At 43.5% G+C, this 19,279-nt stretch overlaps 2 protein-coding genes across 5 annotated transcripts in view; one reads left to right on the plus strand and one right to left on the minus strand.

Moving 5' to 3' along the window:
- Nucleotides 1-376: 376 nt before the first annotated feature.
- LOC106579566 (gamma-glutamyl hydrolase) lies at nt 377-3,998 on the plus strand. The gene is made up of 9 exons (XM_014159604.2): nt 377-815; nt 2,023-2,131; nt 2,299-2,349; nt 2,445-2,529; nt 2,651-2,789; nt 2,983-3,089; nt 3,199-3,289; nt 3,397-3,531; nt 3,729-3,998. Exons 1-9 carry the CDS (start codon nt 722-724, stop codon nt 3,845-3,847), a joined length of 930 nt encoding a protein of 309 aa, XP_014015079.1. The 5' UTR covers nt 377-721; the 3' UTR covers nt 3,848-3,998.
- A 594-nt stretch (nt 3,999-4,592) lies between these two features.
- Nucleotides 4,593-19,279, minus strand: part of LOC106579565 (dipeptidyl aminopeptidase-like protein 6) — a 307,921-nt gene continuing 293,234 nt past the window's right edge. For 3 of the 4 annotated variants that reach the window (XM_014159600.2, XM_014159599.2, XM_014159601.2), the window contains 9 exons: nt 18,605-18,703; nt 18,370-18,439; nt 15,822-16,016; nt 14,449-14,503; nt 8,477-8,576; nt 7,951-8,009; nt 7,779-7,851; nt 7,608-7,681; nt 4,593-7,011 (listed from right to left, as the gene is read on the minus strand). In XM_014159600.2, the coding sequence (XP_014015075.1) occupies nt 6,862-7,011; nt 7,608-7,681; nt 7,779-7,851; nt 7,951-8,009; nt 8,477-8,576; nt 14,449-14,503; nt 15,822-16,016; nt 18,370-18,439; nt 18,605-18,703 (875 nt within the window). In that variant the 3' untranslated portion in view covers nt 4,593-6,861. Of the gene's footprint in view, nt 7,012-7,607; nt 7,682-7,778; nt 7,852-7,950; nt 8,010-8,476; nt 8,577-14,448; nt 14,504-15,821; nt 16,017-18,369; nt 18,440-18,604; nt 18,704-19,279 lie in introns of those variants that run through there. The other variant, XM_045702706.1, reaches the window with a different exon arrangement.

A 19,279-nucleotide genomic window follows, 5' to 3' on the forward strand; every position in this document is an offset into this window, starting at 1 on the left:
TCATAACATGTTGGACGCCGGTCTGCAGTTACATTGTACAGAAAGGGAGGACATGAAACAGAGTACTTGCCACCATTTTAAGTTAAACTTGCAGCTATCCCATGGCATAGCTGGACTTCATATTAGAAATACAGTATCTGATACATACAGTCCAACATAAAGTCATTGTAAAGTACTTTTGGTGGTCATATCAAAAAAATGTTAGCTATGTAGAACAATATCACTTGCTATTACTTAAAATATATGGTTATTTTAACATTTTATTTACATTTCAATGGGGTCAAGGTTCAGGATTTTTATCAAAGATATTATAGAAAAACAAAAAACCTTTCCTCTACAGTTTGTACTTTTATTTTGAAGGCTAAAAACCGGAAGTGCCATTCACGCATTTAGTAAAAACAGGTTTACTATTTCTACAATTTCTATTTGATTTTAAACCGAACCTCAACACACTGCTAACCTTATGCCTAACCCCAAATTAAGACCATAAAGAATTTATGTTTTCATACATTTTTACGATATGCCAATTTTAACGTTGTGCCTGTGCTATTTAGTGCAAACCGTAGAAACGTTAAACAAAAAATGAAACTATGCAACCGACTCTTCAACCGCAACCTATATCCTTGTTTGCACTGTCACCATCGAGACCTCTTTAGACGGAGATAAACCCATTTTTAAGAATAAATATTTCATCCACGCATTGCGGAAACACGTTTAGAGAATGAGCAATTTCGCCCTACTGTTTTGTTTTGCCTTTTCAACTTTGTCCTCCTCGTGCACAGTGCTGAAGAAGAGGAACGACAAACCGATAATCGGTAAATCAATCACATGACTTACTGATGGAAATATTACATGAAACTACAGTGTTACATCATGTATACTGAACAAAAACATAAACGCAACAATTTCAAAGAGTTTACTGTGTTACAGTTCATATAAGGAAATCAGTCAATGTCAATAAATTCATTAGGCTGTAATCTATGAATTTCACATGACTGGGCAGGGGTGCCATGGATGGGCCTTGGAGGGTATAGGTCCACCCACTCGGCAGCCAGGCCCACACAGTGGGAAGCCAGGCCCAGCCAATCAGAATTCATTTTCCCCCCACAAAATGGCTTTTTAACAGAAAGAAATACTCCTCAACACCCCCCCTCAGACGATCCCGCAGGTGAAGAAACCGCATGTGATGGTCCTGGGCTGGCGTGCTTACACGTGGTCTGTGGTTGTGAGGCCAGTTGGACGTACTGCCAAGTTCTCTAAAATGACGTTGGAGGCAGCTTATGGTAGAGAGATGACAAATTCTCTGGCAACAGCTCTGGTGGACATTCCTGCGGTCAGCATGCCAATTGCACGCTCCCTCAAAACTCAAGACATCTGTGGCATTGTGTTGTGTGACAAAACTGCACATTTCAAAGTGGCCTTTTATTGTCCCCAGCACAAGGTGCACCTGTGTAATGATCATGTTGTTTAATCAGCTTCTTGATATGCCACATGTCAGGTTGATGGATTATCTTGGCAAAGGATAAATGCTCACCAACAGGCATATTTGTGAACAAACTGAGAGAAATATGCGATTGGTGCGAATGGAACACTTCTGGGATTTTTTTATTTCAGCTCATGAAACATGAGACCAACACTTCGCACGTTGCATTTATGTTTTTGTTCAGTGTATATTTATTATAAAATCTACCCTATACCAATAAAGATCTAGCTAACACATATGAACACTTCCTTCTAAACAATAGTTGATTATGTGTGAATTGAACATTTGCATTGTAGCTCGTTTCAAATTCCTCTCTGACAACCAAAACAAACCACGGTGAAGCTATAGTCAGTTCTCAGAATGATACTATTGTCTATTATAAATGTATCCCATTCAGAGTAGGCCTACAGCACAGGCTATTCTTCAAAATCAAGGGGTATTTAATTGAAATAATTGGAAATCTTACGGATTGTGGCTTTACTGAAAATACGTTAACTTTAAACTTGCTGTAATTCACTTTCTAAAATGTGATTTCCTAGGTGTCTTGGCTCAGGAGGTAGACTCACCTCAACCACAGAAGGCCTCTTATATCGCCGCATCGTATGTCAAGTTCCTGGAGTCTGCTGGAGCTAGAGTCGTCCCTGTGATGTAAGTTTTATGTATTAGATTGATAATGTAGTTGAGGACTTAACAGCCTTTCAAATGTGGTTATGAATTACCATATCTATTAAAAGTGGATTGAATATTCTCTTAGATAGGCCTAATATTCATTTTCCATGTATGTTATATATACCTCGTTCCTGTGATTTCTACAGGATAAATCAGACACTGGAAGAGTACAAAACACTGTTTAACTCCATTAATGGGTAGGTGTCAACTATGCTATTTGCTGTACAAGACCCACTGTCATGTTGTTTTTGTCTTCTATAAAATGATCTATATACCCTGCATCCCCCTCTAGAATACTCTATCCTGGTGGTGATGCTAGCATCGTCTCATCTGGGTATGCGAACACTGCTAGAATCTTTTACAAGCTTGCCATAGAGGTATGATATGTTCCTTTTGATACTTTCACATAGTCTATGCTTCATCGTACCTTACCAGATATGTGGGAGAAAAACCTGTTCTTAATGGAAAAGGTGATATATAAAAATATGGACTTTTTAGGCCAACTCGAGGGGTGACTATTTCCCTGTATGGGGTACCTGTCTTGGATTTGAGGAATTGACATACCTGACCAGTGGAAAGCAGCTTCTATCCGACACCAACACCAGTGGTGTGGCGTTGCCACTGGTTTTCACTAACGGTATGTTGTACCTGTACGTGTTCACATACAGATATGAGAAAAACATAACTCATGAGATTGTACCAGAATCGCATTTTCCAATTGACCACAAATGGAACATGTACATTTATCTAAATGCTGAACGAACGCAGTCCCAGTCACACCAAAACAACAATCTGTAACTTGGAGTAATGTGAAATTATTACGCTTTCAGGATCCAGAGAGAGTAAGCTGTTCAAGGGCTTTCCAGCAGAGGTCCTGGATGCCTTGGCCTCTGAACCAATCACTGAAAACTCTCATGAATTGAGTCTCACTCTGGAGGTATGAGCATGTGCAGTGTCTGAACAATCACCAAATGTCACAAGTCATAGGCCTTTCTGTATCCTCTGTAGCATTAATTGTGAACTAGTCATTCAACATTGCATTCCAGAGTTATAACAGCAATGCAGACCTTAGGAAGTTCTACAACGTCTTGACTACAAACAGTGATGGGATAACAGAGTTTGTGTCAACTATGGAAGGTAAAGCACATTCATTGTTTTAACTTAGCAAACACTAGAGTATATACAGTAACTTAAACATGTACTTGCGTAAGATGACATTGATAGGTTCAATGTTTATTCTGTAGCATACGGTTTCCCCATCTATGGAACCCAGTGGCACCCTGAAAAGAATGCATTTGAATGGACAAGGCCGTACATTCCACACTCGCCATCGGCTGTTAAGACCACTTTCTTTATGGCTGATTTCATGGTCAATGAAGGTAGCTATTACAGTACTGTGTGGCAAAATATCACTGAATCTATTGTATTCGTCTCAATATGTAGTGTCATGTTATTGTAATGGGGAGAGTTATCGAATGCACCCCCCTTGGCTGAGCCATGAAGGGTGCGTTCAAGATCGAACTCCACGTTAATGTTTTAATCACTAATCTATGCCAATAATTTTTTTCATTAACAGCTAGAAAGAATTTTCACAAATTTGAGGATGAAGAGGTGGAGAAGAGAGCACTGATATACAACTACAATCCTGCGTACACTGGAAACAAGTCTGCCTTTGAACAAATATATTACTTTTGATGGAATATTGTTTTTGAATGGAGTGAGTGTCATTCAACAAATGTCTTTCAATCAATGTAAGCAACACTTATTGCTGTACATTTCTGTAAATTAAAAGTTTGATTTGTATGTTTTGGTAATGGTTTACAAAGATTAAAGTAACTGATGACAATTAAGTTGTTTGAATGACTATGGACCACGTCTATGTTTTTGAACAAACCTAAAAGCATTTCACAATCTATCCAGACTGGCAAGGTAATGAGGACCCTCATGAACTAAATGCACTTTCAATGGAGATTTTTAATCCAGGACTAGCCTTAATCTGTGTTCAGGAAACCAGCCAACATATTCAGTATTTGTGACTTGTTCAGTAATAGAACCCACAAGCTTTGTTTTGGCAGCTTGATTTCTCATCTTATTGTTTTATTATACAACAAGACATTTGGTTGATTTGAGTAAACGCTTGAGAATGCATTTTTTTCTTGTTTTTTACAATAAAGTGGTTAAATTAATATGAAGCAGAGAGAACATTCACAATAACAACCGAAATAGATAAACTACAGAGTACAATGATAAAATACGTTTTATTCTAACATTTACCCCCATGCCACATACTGCCATGTTGTCTCTTGTACTATTTCGGATTACTTGACAAAAGTCCATCTTCACGTTCAATCGCGGTGTCAGAAATTTCGCCAATGCAAAGTCCACTTTAAACTCAACCCAAGGACTGAAACAGGAGGGGACAAAAATGTATATTCAAATGTAACTTTCAAAATGCATTTATGCACAAATAACACCGCTATTAAAGAGACAAATGATATTTGAGTAACATTTACACATCAAGCTGAAGAGACTGGGATCTCAATCATGATACTACTGTAAATGTAATTCAACCCAGTACGGAACATTCAAGATGTAAAAAATACTATTTTGAAACAGAGCTATCACAGATCGCATTGAGTTGTAAATAACTTGATAACATGCATTGACAAAGTAACAAGAATGAGCGTTCAGATAAAATGCAGACTTGTGCCTCAAATTCACATTTTTAGATAGCAGTCCAACCTACATTTTCTTTTTTTTTAATCCTTTGTATTTCATCCTGTAAAGATTGAGATAATGATTCTAAGCTATTAATTACCTTATAGACCAAAGTATTACTTTTTGCCATAAAACAACACCAATTCCACAGTGGCACCTCAAACCCACCAATTGACCTAATACTGAGAGCGGTTGTAATGGCACTTCAATAGCCATTTACTAAAAGATAATTTTATGTGGTTGTTAGCTTGACAAACCATTTCATTGCCATTTGAACATCTGTAAAATAATGTGCAGATACATGCAGCTACTGTTTACATCTATTTTGGCAATTGGTTATATTTGGAACTGAAGACCATTTCTTACATGACTGTTGATATAATGCCATACCTACTCTATGACAACATTACAAAGTGTTCACAGATCAGAGTGAAGGTTTAACCAACAGTAGTTAGTGCCATGATCAGCAGAACATTTATTTACAATGAGCCATGTTGTATTTAGTTTCACAAAAGGAGTCCATAAAAAGGACTGCTCACTCCCAAAGTAAGGCACAGTGACTAAAATATAATATATATGCTTCAATTTCCAAAGGACTAGAGGGAGTATTATACAATAAGCAAAGAATGAGGAGAACATTTTATAACAAAACAAACCGGTGGTTCTGTTCACATCCTTCTCTTCTTTTCATGACATGGAGTCTACACCATTTAAATACATACTTGCGGCTACAAGAAGATTCCAAGATCAGGACAAACTTGAACACTGAAAAAAAGAAGTATCAATACCCAAAGAAGGGAATGTTTTTCATGTGCTACTTTACAGAGGAACAACATACACAAGCACAGTTCAACATGAAAATGTATTTTCACGATTTTAAAAATAGGAGCAGACACCCTACCCTCGACCCACAGACACTGGGCTGGAACCAGTTTGACCCATAAAATCCCATGTGGTGCCTGTAACTTTGACCCCACAGTTTGTGCTATAAGTCTTTCCTCGCCTCACTGACTGGTAAAGTTTGCGTGTGGAGTTTTATGTTCCCTCCCTCTCACCAGTCATTTGAAATCCGAGGAGCACGCCTATTCCTGACACGACTGCTTTTCAAGATGTTCCAGATATGACGTCAGCTAATGATCCCTCATCACCCTCCATCATAAAGTTGTATTCATTGTGTTGATGTCAACAAAATGGCTGCAGATGGTCTCTGATGGAGTCGTGGTGACTAAAAGGTGAAGAAGAGGAGGAGTAGGAGGACAAAAACGGGATGAGGAGATAAGCAAGCATCTGCAACGCGGCAGTCTCAGGGATGTTCTGCAACGCGGCAGTCTCAGGGATGTTCTGCAACGCGGCAGTCTCAGGGATGTTCTGCAACGCGGCAGTCTCAGGGATGTTCTGCAACGCGGCAGTCTCAGGGATGTTCTGCAACGCGGCAGTCTCAGGGATGTTCTGCAACGCGGCAGTCTCAGGGATGTTCTGCAACGCGGCAGTCTCAGGGATGTTCTGCAACGCGGCAGTCTCAGGGATGTTCTGCAACGTGGCAGTCTCAGGGATGTTCTGCAAAGCGGCAGTCTCAGGGATGTTCTGCAACGCGGCAGTCTCAGGGATGTTCTGCAACGCGGCAGTCTCAGGGATGATCTGCAACGCGGCAGTCTCAGGGATGATCTGCAACGCGGCAGTCTCAGGGATGATCTGCAACGCGGCAGTCTCAGGGATGATCTGCAACGCGGCAGTCTCAGGGATGATCTGCAACGCGGCAGTCTCAGGGATGTTCTGCAACGCGGCAGTCCCAGGGTTGATCTGCAACGTGGCAGTCTCAGGGATGATCATGCTGAAACGCAGGGGAATCACATAAGGTGAAAACAAAACAAAAGGTTTAAACCAAGAGGAGGTTGCATATCATGTGGATTGTGGAAACCAGGTATGGCGGCTGGCATTGTGCTTGGGCGCGGACTGGAGCTCTGGTTTGGGGGGGATTGGTTTTGCCCAGGCTAACCCTCTTCCTCGATCTCCTCCTCCAGTATCTCCTCGAACACGTTGTCCGGTAGCCGGAAACACTCCTCGAAGAAGTTGACCAGTGACTGGCTGAGGTGCTGCCGCGTGGCCTCGCTGTGGATGAAGTGGCCCTCGTCTGGGTAGATCTGAGAGGGAACACAGCACACTGGTCACCACACATCCAATCACATTTCTCTGGATGCACATCTAGGTTCATATAGGCCATATAAACATATTATTATTAACATCATCAATCAAGCCCCTTAATTTAAAGTATCAGACAACTCCCAGTGGCTGAATTACTGATGAGGTTTAGTCAGTCAACACACAGCGGGGCATATAAGGGGACCTATGGGGCAGCGATAAACGAAACACTGACTTCTAAATGCTCCATATCTTAATGGGATTAGATGATCCTGTGAAAGCAAGCATCATAAGAGGGGAATATAATCTCATTAAGTGAGATGGGGGGGTGCATTGTGTGGTGTAATCCCTCTGCTGACGTGGGATTACAGAACTCCTCAGTGGTTTCTCTGTACAACAGCTCCAGTCCAAAATATACCTCCATAGAAATAGAACAGGACAAATCACTGTGAAGAATTTTGATTTAGCATATGAGCAATGTCTCTGCTTCCCATGACACATTGTCTTGTGAGTTCCAGTTAAATTGGTGCACCTTATTGATGGTAGCCATTCTATACATCTAATTTATGTGTGTGCAATACTGGGAAGTAGCCCCCACCTGCAGAGTGTAGTTGGCGTTTTCATTGATCAGCTGGGCGATGAATTTCGCTGTATGCTGGAAATGCACTTTTTCTGGTGAGAGAAAAGGAAACCAACACATATCATCTTATTGTTAAAAACACAAATTATTTTATTGGGCTAGAAAGGTTTGAGTTCAAGGTTCTCGTACCATCTGCTGTTGGATGAACAATCAGAAACTTCTTGTCTAGGAACTGAGATGCCCTGTGTGCTAGATTGGCCATCTGTGGATGAATGCCAACAATATTATTTAACAACCCAATAGAAAAACACAGAGGTCATACATATGGAGTCCAAGTGAAGGCTGAATAAAGAAGGCATACCGCATATGCTCTTGGGTCAGGCTTGGGCTGTCCCAGGTATCTCTCTGAAAAAGCTGATGCTGGAAGAGAGGTGTCCAAAGGAATGAATTCATTAGCTCACACCAAGGGATGTAGTGGTAAAAGCTAACTAACAACACCATATAGCGTGTTATACCTCATATACCTAAATACATCATAAACAGCAGAAAATACTACAGATGATGTCATGTGTAGCTGTTCTTATTTTAAGAACTTCTTAGTGAGGAGTATTCATTCTTGTTAGGTGAGCACTCAAACACATCCAGCACCACACACTACCTTTCACTCTCTCTAGCAGCTTTTCAGATGGAAACCAGTCTGACAACCACACCTGCTTTAATTCACACTTCCCTCCCAAGTCTCTCTTTCTCATACACATGCTGTCACGCACACACAGCATCGCTCTTCCTCTTTTAGCTGAGGTGATGCTGATACCATGGCAGGATGATGCTGGTGTGATTAACACTGACAGCATCTGTCTGGCACCATAGTGGCACACAAACCTTACCATATAGGTCAAAGTCCGTGATGGGTGAGAGAGCCGCACCACATTTCACCAGGGAATCCTCGGCGCTGAGTAACAGGCTGGTCACGTAGCCTCCATACACCTGACAGACAGACAGATAGAAACCAGAGATCCTACATCAACATCTCGCTTCTCCACAGGCTACTGTAACTGATGCTTATAGACAGATAACCTTTGGGTTTATTTCAAGCTCAGTTTGAAGATTGAGTCTGGAGACCCAAGAGCAGTAGATCATTAGCCTGGTCCCAGATCTGTTTGTGACATCTTCCTATGGTCATTGTCATGCTATACAGCACATTGAGCACAAACAGATCTGAGACCAGGCTAGTAGCTCATGAATAATGCAATATGTCCCAAGACCATTACTGCAAGTTGCAGCTTCCTCCATAGTTTAGGTTCCTCATTGTGAATGATTAGTTCAGTATGAAGCTAGGCCGATGTGGACATGCTCTAATACATCAGCTGCCTTTTTCCCAGTAAGACACATGGACTTGGCCGGAGGTAACATAATTATGCTTCCCTCTATGAACATCCTGCAGAGGTGTCAGAATCCACCAACACTACATCTATTTCAGAGGTGTCAGAATCCACCAACACTACATCTATTTCAGAGGTGTCAGAATCCACCAACACTACATCTATTTCAGAGGTGTCAGAATCCACCAACACTACATCCATTTCAGAGGTGTCAGAATCCACCAACACTACATCTATTTCAGAGGTGTCAGAATCCACCAACACTACATCTATTTCAGAGGTGTCAGAATCCACCAACACTACATCTATTTCAGAGGTGTCAGAATCCACCAACACTACATCTATTTCAGAGGTGTCAGAATCCACCAACACTACATCTATTTCAGAGGTGTCAGAATCCACCAACACTACATCTATTTCAGAGGTGTCAGAATCCACCAACACTACATCTATTTCAGAGGTGTCAGAATCCATCAACACTACATCTATTTCAGGTGTCAGAATCTATCAACACTACATCTATTTCAGGTGTCAGAATCTATCAACACTACATCTATTTCAGGTGTCAGAATCTATCAACACTACATCTATTTCAGGTGTCAGAATCTATCAACGCTACATTTTTATTTTTTATTTCACCTTTATTTAACCAGGTAGGCCAGTTGAGAACAAGTTCTCATTTACAACTGCGACCTGGCCAAGATAAAGCAGTGCGACAAAAACAACAACACAGAGTTACACATAAACAAACGTACAGTCAATAACACAATAGAAAAATCTATGTACAGTGTGTGCAAATGTAGAAGAGTAGGGAGGTAAGGCAATAAATAGGCTAATGAGGCGAAATAATTAAAATGTAGCATTAACACTGGAGTGATAGATGTGCAGATGATGATGCGCAAGTAGAGATACTGGGGTGCAAAAGAGCAGAAGATAACAATATGGGGATGAGGTAGTTGGGTGTGCCATTTACAGATTGGCTGTGAACAGGTACAGTGATCGGTAAGCTGCTCTGACAGCTGATGCTTAAAGTTAGAGAGGGAGATATAAGACTCCAGCTTCAGTGATTTTTGCAATTCATTCCAGTCATTGGTAGCAGAGAATTGGAAGGAAAGGCGGCCAAAGGAAGTGTTGGCTTTGGGGATGACCAGTGAAATATACCTGCTGGAGCGTGTGCTACAGGTGGGTGTTGCTATGGTGACCAGTGAGCTGAGATAAGGCGGGGCTTTACCTAGCAAAGACTTATAGATGACCTGGAGCCAGTGGGTATGGCGACAAATATGTAGTGAGGGCAGCCAACGAGAGCATACAGGTCGCAGTGGTGGGTGGTATATGGGGCTTTGGTGACAAAATGGATGGCACTGTGATAGACTACATCCAGTTTGCTGAGTAGAGTGTTGGAGGCTATTTTGTAAATGACATTGCCGAAGTCAAGGATCGGTAGGATAGTCAGTTTCACAAGGGTATGTTTGGCAGCATGAGTGAAGGATGATTTGTTGCGAAATAGGAAGCCGATTCTAGATTTAATTTTGGATTGGAGATGCTTAATGTGAGTCTGGAAGGAGAGTTTACAGTCTAACCAGACACCTGGGTATTTGTAGTTGTCCACATATTCTAAGTCAGAACCGTCCAGAGTAGTGATGCTAGTTGGGCGGGCGGGTGCAGGCAACAATCAGTTAATGCATGCATTTGTTGCTGCAGGAGGTGCTAAGCTGTTGGCTGGGGTAGGGGTAGCCAGGTGGAAAGCATGGCCAGCCGTAGAAAAATGCTTATTGAAATTATTGATTATCGTAGATTTATCGGTGGTGACAGTGCCTCAGTGCAGTGGGCAGCTGGGAGGAGGTGCTCTTATTCTGCATGAACTTTACTTTGTCACAAACATTTTTGGAATTAGTGCTACAGGATGCAAATTTCTGTTTGAAAAAGCTAGCCTTAGCTTTCCTAACTGACTGAGTATATTGGTTCCTGACTTCCCTGAAAAGTTGCATATCGCGGGGGCTATTCGATGCTAATGCAGAACGCCACAGGATGTTTTTGTGCTGGTCAAGGGCAGTCAAGTCTGGGGTGAACCAAGGGCTATATCTGTTCTTGGTTCTCCATTTTTTGAATTGGGCATGCTTATTTAAGATGGCGAGGAAAGCACTTTTAAAGAGCAACCAACCAGGCATCCTCTACTGACGGGATGAGGTCAATATCTTCCCAGGATACCCGGGCCAAGTCGATTAGAAAGGCCTGCTCGCTGAAGTGTTTTAGGGAGCGTTTGACAGTGATGAGGGGTGGTCGTTTGACCGCGGACCCATCACGCACGCAGGCAATGAGGCAGTGATCGCTGAGATCCTGGTTGAAGACAGCAGAGGTGTATTTAGTGGGCAAGTTGGTCAGGATGATATCTAAGAGGGTGCCCATGGTTATGGATTTAGGGCTGTACCTGGTAGGTTCCTTAATAATTTGTGTGAGATTGAGGGCATCTTGCTTAGATTATAGGACGGTCGGGGTGTTAAGCATATCCCAGTTTAGGTCACCTAACAGTACGAACTCTGAAGATAGATTGGGGGCAATCAATTCACATATGGTGTCCAGGGCACAGCTGGGGGCTGAAGGGGGTCTATAACATGCGGCAACGGTGAAAGACTTGTTTCTGGAGAGGTGGATTTTTAAAAGTAGAAGCTCAAATTGTTTGTGCACAGACCTAGATAGTAAGACAGTAAGACAGAACTCTGCAGGCTATCTCTGCAGTAGATTGCAACTCCGCCCCCTTTGGCAGTTCTATCTTGTCGGAAGATGTTATACACTGCTCAAACAAATAAAGGGAACACTAAAATAACACATCCTAGATCTGAATGAATGAAATAATCTTATTAAATACTTTGTTCTTTACATAGTTGAATGTGCTGACAACAAAATCACACAAAAATAATCAATGGAAATCCAATTTAGCAACCCATGGAGGTCTGGATTTGGAGTCACACTCAAAATTAAAGTGGAAAACCACACTACAGGTTGATCCAACTTTGATGTAATGTCCTTAAAACAAGTCAAAATGGGGCTCAGTAGTGTGTGTGGCCTCCACGTGCCTGTATGACCTCCCTACAACGCCTGGGCATGCTCCTGATGAGGTGGCGGATGGTCTCCTGAGTGATCTCCTCCCAGACCTGGACTAAAACATCCGCCAACTCCTGGACAGTCTGTGGTGCAACGTGGCGTTGGTGGATGGAGCGAGACATGATGTCCCAGATGTGCTCAATTGAATTCAGGTCTGGGGAACGGGCGGGCCAGTCCATAGCATCAATGCCTTCCTCTTGCAGGAACTGCTGACACACTCCAGCCACATGAGGTCTAGCATTGTCTTGCATTAGGAGGAACCCAGGGCCAACCGCACCAGCATATGGTCTCACAAGGGGTCTGAGGATCTCATCTCGGTACCTAATGGCAGTCAGGCTACCTCTGGCGAGCACATGGAGGACTGTGCAGCCCCCCAAAGAAATGTCACCCTACACCATGACTGACCCACCGCCAAACCGGTCATGCTGGAGGATGTTGCAGGCAGCAGAACGTTCTCCACGGCGTCTCCAGACTCTGTCACGTCTGTCACATGTGCTCAGTGTGAACCTGCTTTCATCTGTGAAGAGCACAGGGCGCCAGTGGCGAATTTCCCAATCTTGGTGTTCTCTGGCAAATGCCAAACGTCCTGCACGGTGTTGGGCTGTAAGCACAACCCCCACCTGTGGACGTCGGGCCCTCATACCACCCTCATGGAGTCTGTTTCTGACCGTTTGAGCAGAGACATGCACATTTGTGGCCTGCTGGAGGTCATTTTGCAGGCCTCTGGCAGTACTCCTCCTTGCACAAAGGTGGAGGTAGCGGTCCTGCTGCTGGGTTGTTGCCCTCCTACGGCCTCCTCCACGTCTCCTGATGTACTGGCCTGTCTCCTGGTAGCGCCTCCATGCTCTGGACACTACGCTGACAGACACAGCAAACCTTCTTGCCACAGCTCGCATTGATGTGTCATCCTGGATGAGCTGCACTACCTAAGCCACTTGTGTGGGTTGTATACTCTGTCTCATGCTACCACTAGAGTGAAAGCACCGCCAGCATTCAAAAGTGACTAAAACATCAGCCAGGAAGCATAGGAACTGAGAAGTGGTCTGTGGTCCCCACCTGCAGAACCACTCCTTTATTGGGGGTGTCTTGCTAATTGCCTATAATTTCCACCTGTTGTCTATTCCATTTGCACAACAGCATGTGAAATTTATTGTCAATCAGTGTTGCTTCCTAAGTGGACAGTTTGATTTCACAGAAGTGTGATTGACTTGGAGTTACATTATGTTGTTTAAGTGTTCCCTTTATTTTTTTGAGCAGTATAGTTAGGGATGGACATTTCTGGATTTTTGGTGACCTTCCTAAGCCATGATTCAGACACGGCTAGGACATTAGGGTTGGTGGAGTGTGCTAAAGCAGTGAATAAAACAAACTTGGGGAGGAGGCTTCTAATGTTAACATGCATGAAACCAAGGCTTTTACGGTTACAGAAGTCAACAAATGAGAGCGCCTGGGGAATGGGAGTGGTGCTGGGGGCTGCAGGGCCTCGGATAGCAGCTAGCTAGCTGCAATGATCCAGTATAAAGGTTCAGAGCTTGCGGTAGGAATCCGGAGATGTGGTGGAGAAAAAGCAGTCCGATATGCTCTGGGTTGATATCGCGCTGTGCAGACTGGCAGGAATTGACCGGGTTGGGGCTGGCTGATGTCCGAGTTAACGGTGAGGACCGCTAGCAGTGGCTAACTGACTACTAGCTAGCTTCTGATGGGGGTTCCGGATCTAGAGTATAAAAATAGCAGATCCGTACCACATTGGGTGAAGCAGGAGAGTATGCAGGAGTGTATATTCAGTCCGTAGATGGAAAGTGAGATTAAAATATATACGAAATATATACGAAGAAAATGATATATACACGGGACAGGACGGGACAAGATAAAAACACACGTCCAACTGCTACGCCATCTTGGATTTCAGAGGTGTCAAAATCTATGAACACTATCTATTTCAGAGGTGTCAAAATCTATGAACACTACATCTATTTCAAGTGTCAGAATCCACCAACACTACATCTATTTGATCCAAAGGTAACTGATAAGCTAGCAGCACACATCTAATATGTCTATTTTAAATTGACTTGCAACACCTAATTCCAGCATTGGAAAAAACACAGGTCAGCATGAACACTGACAGCTTGCACTGAAGTTGAAGAGTGCAGCTAGCTAACTTAAAATAACCCTCAATAAGTTCCATTGAGAAAGCAGAGATTCAAAGAGCCTCCGTTATGATTTCTATATTGAAAAGCAGGGTGATTAGCACATCAAGTCAGTATGCAGAATGATAATGCACAATACAAGGGGTTCAAGGGAATTCCATCCAATTCAGATACTGCTATATTCAACCTATGAACCTCATAAATTATCAGGAGAAAACGGGCTCTTACCTTGCCATAAACTCCAATCCTGGTCTTGTCAACATATGGCTCTTTAGAAATAATACTGAAATGGAAGAAATTAGATTTGGATAAGTTAGTCTCAGAATGAAGACTTCCAGTTCTTGACTACCCTTTCCAAGTGTGTCTGCTCAGTTATTTAGCTAGCTGTCCATGTCATAGCTCGTTAGCTAGCTGGCCATGTCATAGGTCGTTAGCTAGCTGGCCATGTCATAGCTCGTTAGCTAGCTGGCCATGTCATAGCCCGTTAGTTAGCTGGCCATGTCATAGCTCGTTAGTTAGCTGGCCATGTCATAGCTTGTTAGTTAGCTGGCCATGTCATAGCTCGTTAGCTAGCTGGCCATGTCATAGCTCGTTAGCTAGCTGGCCATGTCATAGCTCGTTAGCTAGCTGGCCATGTCATAGCTCGTTAGCTAGCTGGCCATGTCATACCTCGTTAGCTTGCTGTCCATGTCACAGCTCGTTAGTTAGCTGTCCATGTCATAGCTCGTTAGCTAGCTGGCCATGACATAGCTCGTTAGTTAGCTGGCCATGACATAGCTCGTTAGCTAGCTGGTCATGTCATAGCTCGTTAGTTAGCTGTCCATGTCATAGCTCGTTAGCTAGCTGGCCATGTCATAACCCGTTAGCTAGCTGGCCATGTCATAGGTCGTTAGCTAGCTGGCCATGTCATAGCTCATTAGCTAGCTGGCCATGTCATACCTCGTTAGCTTGCTGTCCATGTCATAGCTCGTTAGCTAGCTGGCCATGTCATACCTCGTTAGCTAGCTGACCATGTCATACCCCGTTAGCTAGCTGGCCATATCATTGCTCGTTAGCTAGCTGTCCATGTCGTAGCTCATTAGCTAGCTGGCCATGTCATAGCTCGTTAGCTAGCTGACCATGTCATACCCCGTTAGCTAGCTGTCCATGTCATAGCTCGTTAGCTAGCTGGCCATGTCATACCTCGTTAGCACCCGGCTGGAACACAGCATGACCATGTAAAATCACTAGCAGAAAGGAGAAAAATAATGTAGCCCCACTCTATAGCTACAGCTGCCTAAACAATAGTTAGCTAATAAATTGGAGATGTAAACTGTGCGAATAAATTATTTTCCTTTTTACATGTTAAATCACTAAACATAGCTCTGCTTATTGGCTGCTCTTCAGTTCATATGACAGTCTTGTGAAAGAAGTCTAAGGTTTGCGTCCCGATTCTCCACCCTTTTCCCAAAGTGTGCACATGGATTAAAGAATGGTGAAAACTCCTTCCACCAATTATTACACCATTCCAATGCTTTTAAATCCATGACTGGAAGTGTGCAAGTGCACAGTTTAGTAGAAGGGTGGAGAATCAGGACACAACCAAGGATGAAGGTACCTACCTGAGGGCCTCCAGCTGGTCCTTCTCCTCGAACACGCCCAGCTTCCTCTGGACGCGGTGCAGCAGGTTGGTCCCCTGGAAGCCACTGCCCCGCCCGTCAAAGCGAACCACCATTGCCCCGAAGCTGCTCACAAGCACGGTAGCCCAGTCTATGTGGAATTGCTCTGACACCATCTGGCCACCGGGGGTGCCATCGCTGGATACGAGAAGGCTTGTTTACTCGTTAATCTATGGGTCTCTCTCTCTCTCTCTCTCTCTCTCTCTCTCTCTCTCTCTCTCTCTCTCTCTCTCTCTAAATAAATGCATACAGGTGTGTCCTCATTTACCCAACATAGAGAAAAGGACACATTGTCTTTATAGTAGTGCCACTCATTGTCTTTATAGTAGTGCCACTCCATCCAGAGATGAACCAGGGTGAAAAGATTAGAAACAGGGACTAAAAGTTATAGTCTAGTGTATGTTTCTCCAACCTGCAGGCAAGGGCATGGAGAGAGAGAGAGATGGTGTGATAGTGGAGGATAGGAGGGTTAATTAAAGGGGGGATGGAGACCTCATTTGCAGTGTAATTACCGGTAGTGCGGAGGAGAACGAGTTGCCACTTCTCTGCCTTAGATTAATAGCCCTGATTAAAGCTCAGAGTTGGAGGGTGATTACAGTGGATTTGAAAAGTATTCAGACCCCTTCCCTTTTTCCACATTTTGTTACGCTACAGCCTTATTCTAAAATTTATTAAATAACACACCATACCCCATAATGACAAAGCAAAAACAGGTTTTTAGACATTTTTGCAAATGTGTTAAAAATTCAAAACAGAAATACCTTATTTAAATAAGTATTCAGACCATTTGCTATGAGACTCGAAATTTAGCTCAGGTGCATCCTGTTTCCATTGATCATCCTTGAGATGGTACATTCAATTGATTGTACATGATTTGGAAAAGCACACACCTGTCTATATAAGGTCCCACAGTTGACAGTGCATGTCAGAGCAAAAAACAAGCTATGAGGTTAAAGGAATTGTCCATAGAGCTCCGAGACAGAATTGTGTTGAGGCACAGATCTGGAGAAGGATACCAAAAAATTTATGCAGCATTGAAGGTCCCCAAGAACACAGTGGCCTCCATCATTCTTAAATGGAAGAAGTTTGGAACCACCAAGACTCTTCCAAGGGCTGCCCGCCCAGTCAAACTGCGCAATTGTTGGAGAAGGACCTTGGTCAGGGAGGTGACCAAGAACCTGATGCTCACTCTGACAGAGCTCCAGAGTTCCTCTGTGGAAATGGGAGAACCTTCCAGAAGGACAACCATCTCTGCAGCACTCCCGCAATCAGGCCTTTATGGTAGAGTAGCCAGACGGAAGCCACTCCTCAGTAAAAGGCACATGACAGCCCGCTTTCAGTTTGCTAAAAGGCACCTAGAAGACTCTCAGACCACGAGAAACAAGATTGAAATCTTTGGCCTAAATGCTAAGCGTCACACCTGGCACCATCCCCACGGTGAACCATCATGCTGTGGGGATGTTTTTTAGCGGCAGGGACTGGGAGACTAGTCAGGATCAAGGGAAAGAAGAACGGAGCAAAGGACAGAGAGATATTTTATGAAAACCTATTCCAGAGCGTTCAGGACCTCAGACTGGGGGAGGGGGGGTGAACCCTAAGCACACAGCCAAGACAACACAGGAGATGCTTCAGGACAAGTCTCTGAATGTCCTTGACTGGCACAGACAGAGCCCAGACTTGAACCCGATCGAACATCGCTGGAGAGAGCTGAAAATAGCTGTGCAGCGGCGTGCCCTATCCAACCTGACCGAACTTGAGAGGATCTGCAGAGAAGAATGGGAGAAACTCCCCAAATACAGATGTGTCAAGCTTGTAGCTTCATACCCAAGAGGACACGAGGCTGAAATCACTGCCAAAGATGCTTCAACAAAGTATTGAGTAAAGGGATTGAATACTTACCTAAATGTAACATTTGCTTTGTCATTATGGGGTATTGTGTGTAGATTTATGAGGAAAAAATACAATTTAATAATTTTAGAATAAGGCAGTAACATAACAAAATGTGGAAAAGTAAAGGGATCTGAATACTTTCTGAATGCACTGTATCTTTCCTGATGAAGCAGCACTTGGTGTGGAGGAGCTGAAGGCCTCTGTGTGTCAAGAGCTGATGACAAACAGTGGAGATGGATAGCTACATTGTATACAACACCATAGTCACTAGAGCAGTTGTGTGTGTGTGGTTTGGTTTTACTATCGTTGTGGGTAGCAGAAGTCCTCACAAGGATAGTAAAACATGGAAAGGGCTATTTTAGACATAGGGGTTAGGGTTAGGTTTAGAATTAGGGTTTAGAATTAAGGTTAGGTGTTAAGGGTTAGGTTTAGGGTAAAATACATTTTTGGTCCCCACAAAAACAAATGTGTGTGTGTGTGTGTGTGTGTGTGTGTGTGTGTGTGTGTGTGTGTGTGTGTGTGTGTGTGTGTGTGTGTGTGTGTGTGTGTGTGTGTGTGTGTGTGTGTGTGTGTGTGAGTATGGTAGGGTCTGTATACTCACACAAGGAGGAGCAGAGGATAGTGCGATGAGTCCACAAAGCTGGCAGGTTTGAGGATCTGCATCGTTAGTGCTACACCACAAGAGAAAGAGCGATCAGTACGCGTGTTGTACACAAGCAATACGGCTTCATTATCCGTTCATCTGAAGAAAACAGACTTTAGCAGATACATTTTCATTATGTAAAATGTGCTGTTCAAATCTAATTCCCTTATTGTTAGAGCGGAACATAACGTACTGTAATCCTCGATGTTGATCTCCTTGTATTCCACGCGGGGCATCTGCATGGAGTCCAAACTCATCCTCAGATTCTCATTGGTCTCCAGGTCAAACACCTCTGCAGTGATAGAAGAGAACAGAGGGAAGTTATCAGAATGCAGAGGCATCTCTCTCTGTCTCCCTCCACCCAATCTCCCTCCCTCTCTCCCACCCACCCTCCCTGTCTCCCTCCCTCTCTCCCACCCTCCCTGTCTCCACTGACACACTGTGATTAAGACAGATCAGCAATGTAGGCTGTAAATATAAATTAAGACTTCATAATGGCTGGTACCGAGATCAGGGGCCCTTGAGTTGAGCCTTGACAAGCCTTATCTTGCATGCTGAGATTGAGATTGGACTAGTAACAAAAGGAATGGGTGTTTTGATCAGGGAGAGTGTTCTCTCCTGACTGTGTGTGTGTGTGTGTGTGTGTGTGTGTGTGTGTGTGTGTGTGTGTGTGTGTGTGTGTGTGTGTGTGTGTGTGTGTGTGTGTGTGTGTGTGTGTGTGTGTGTGTGTGTGTGTGTGTGGTCTGCTGAGGCTGCAAACAATGACTCAGCAGAAAGCAGACTGGCCTTGTTGTGCTGTCAATGGTAAATCTTAGTATGCTGTCCCCGTTTGATGAGGTCACACAGTTGTGGGTGGTTATTTTGTGAA

This window comes from Salmo salar, chromosome ssa19 (assembly GCF_905237065.1).
Source record: "Salmo salar chromosome ssa19, Ssal_v3.1, whole genome shotgun sequence".
NCBI lineage: Eukaryota > Metazoa > Chordata > Actinopteri > Salmoniformes > Salmonidae > Salmo > Salmo salar.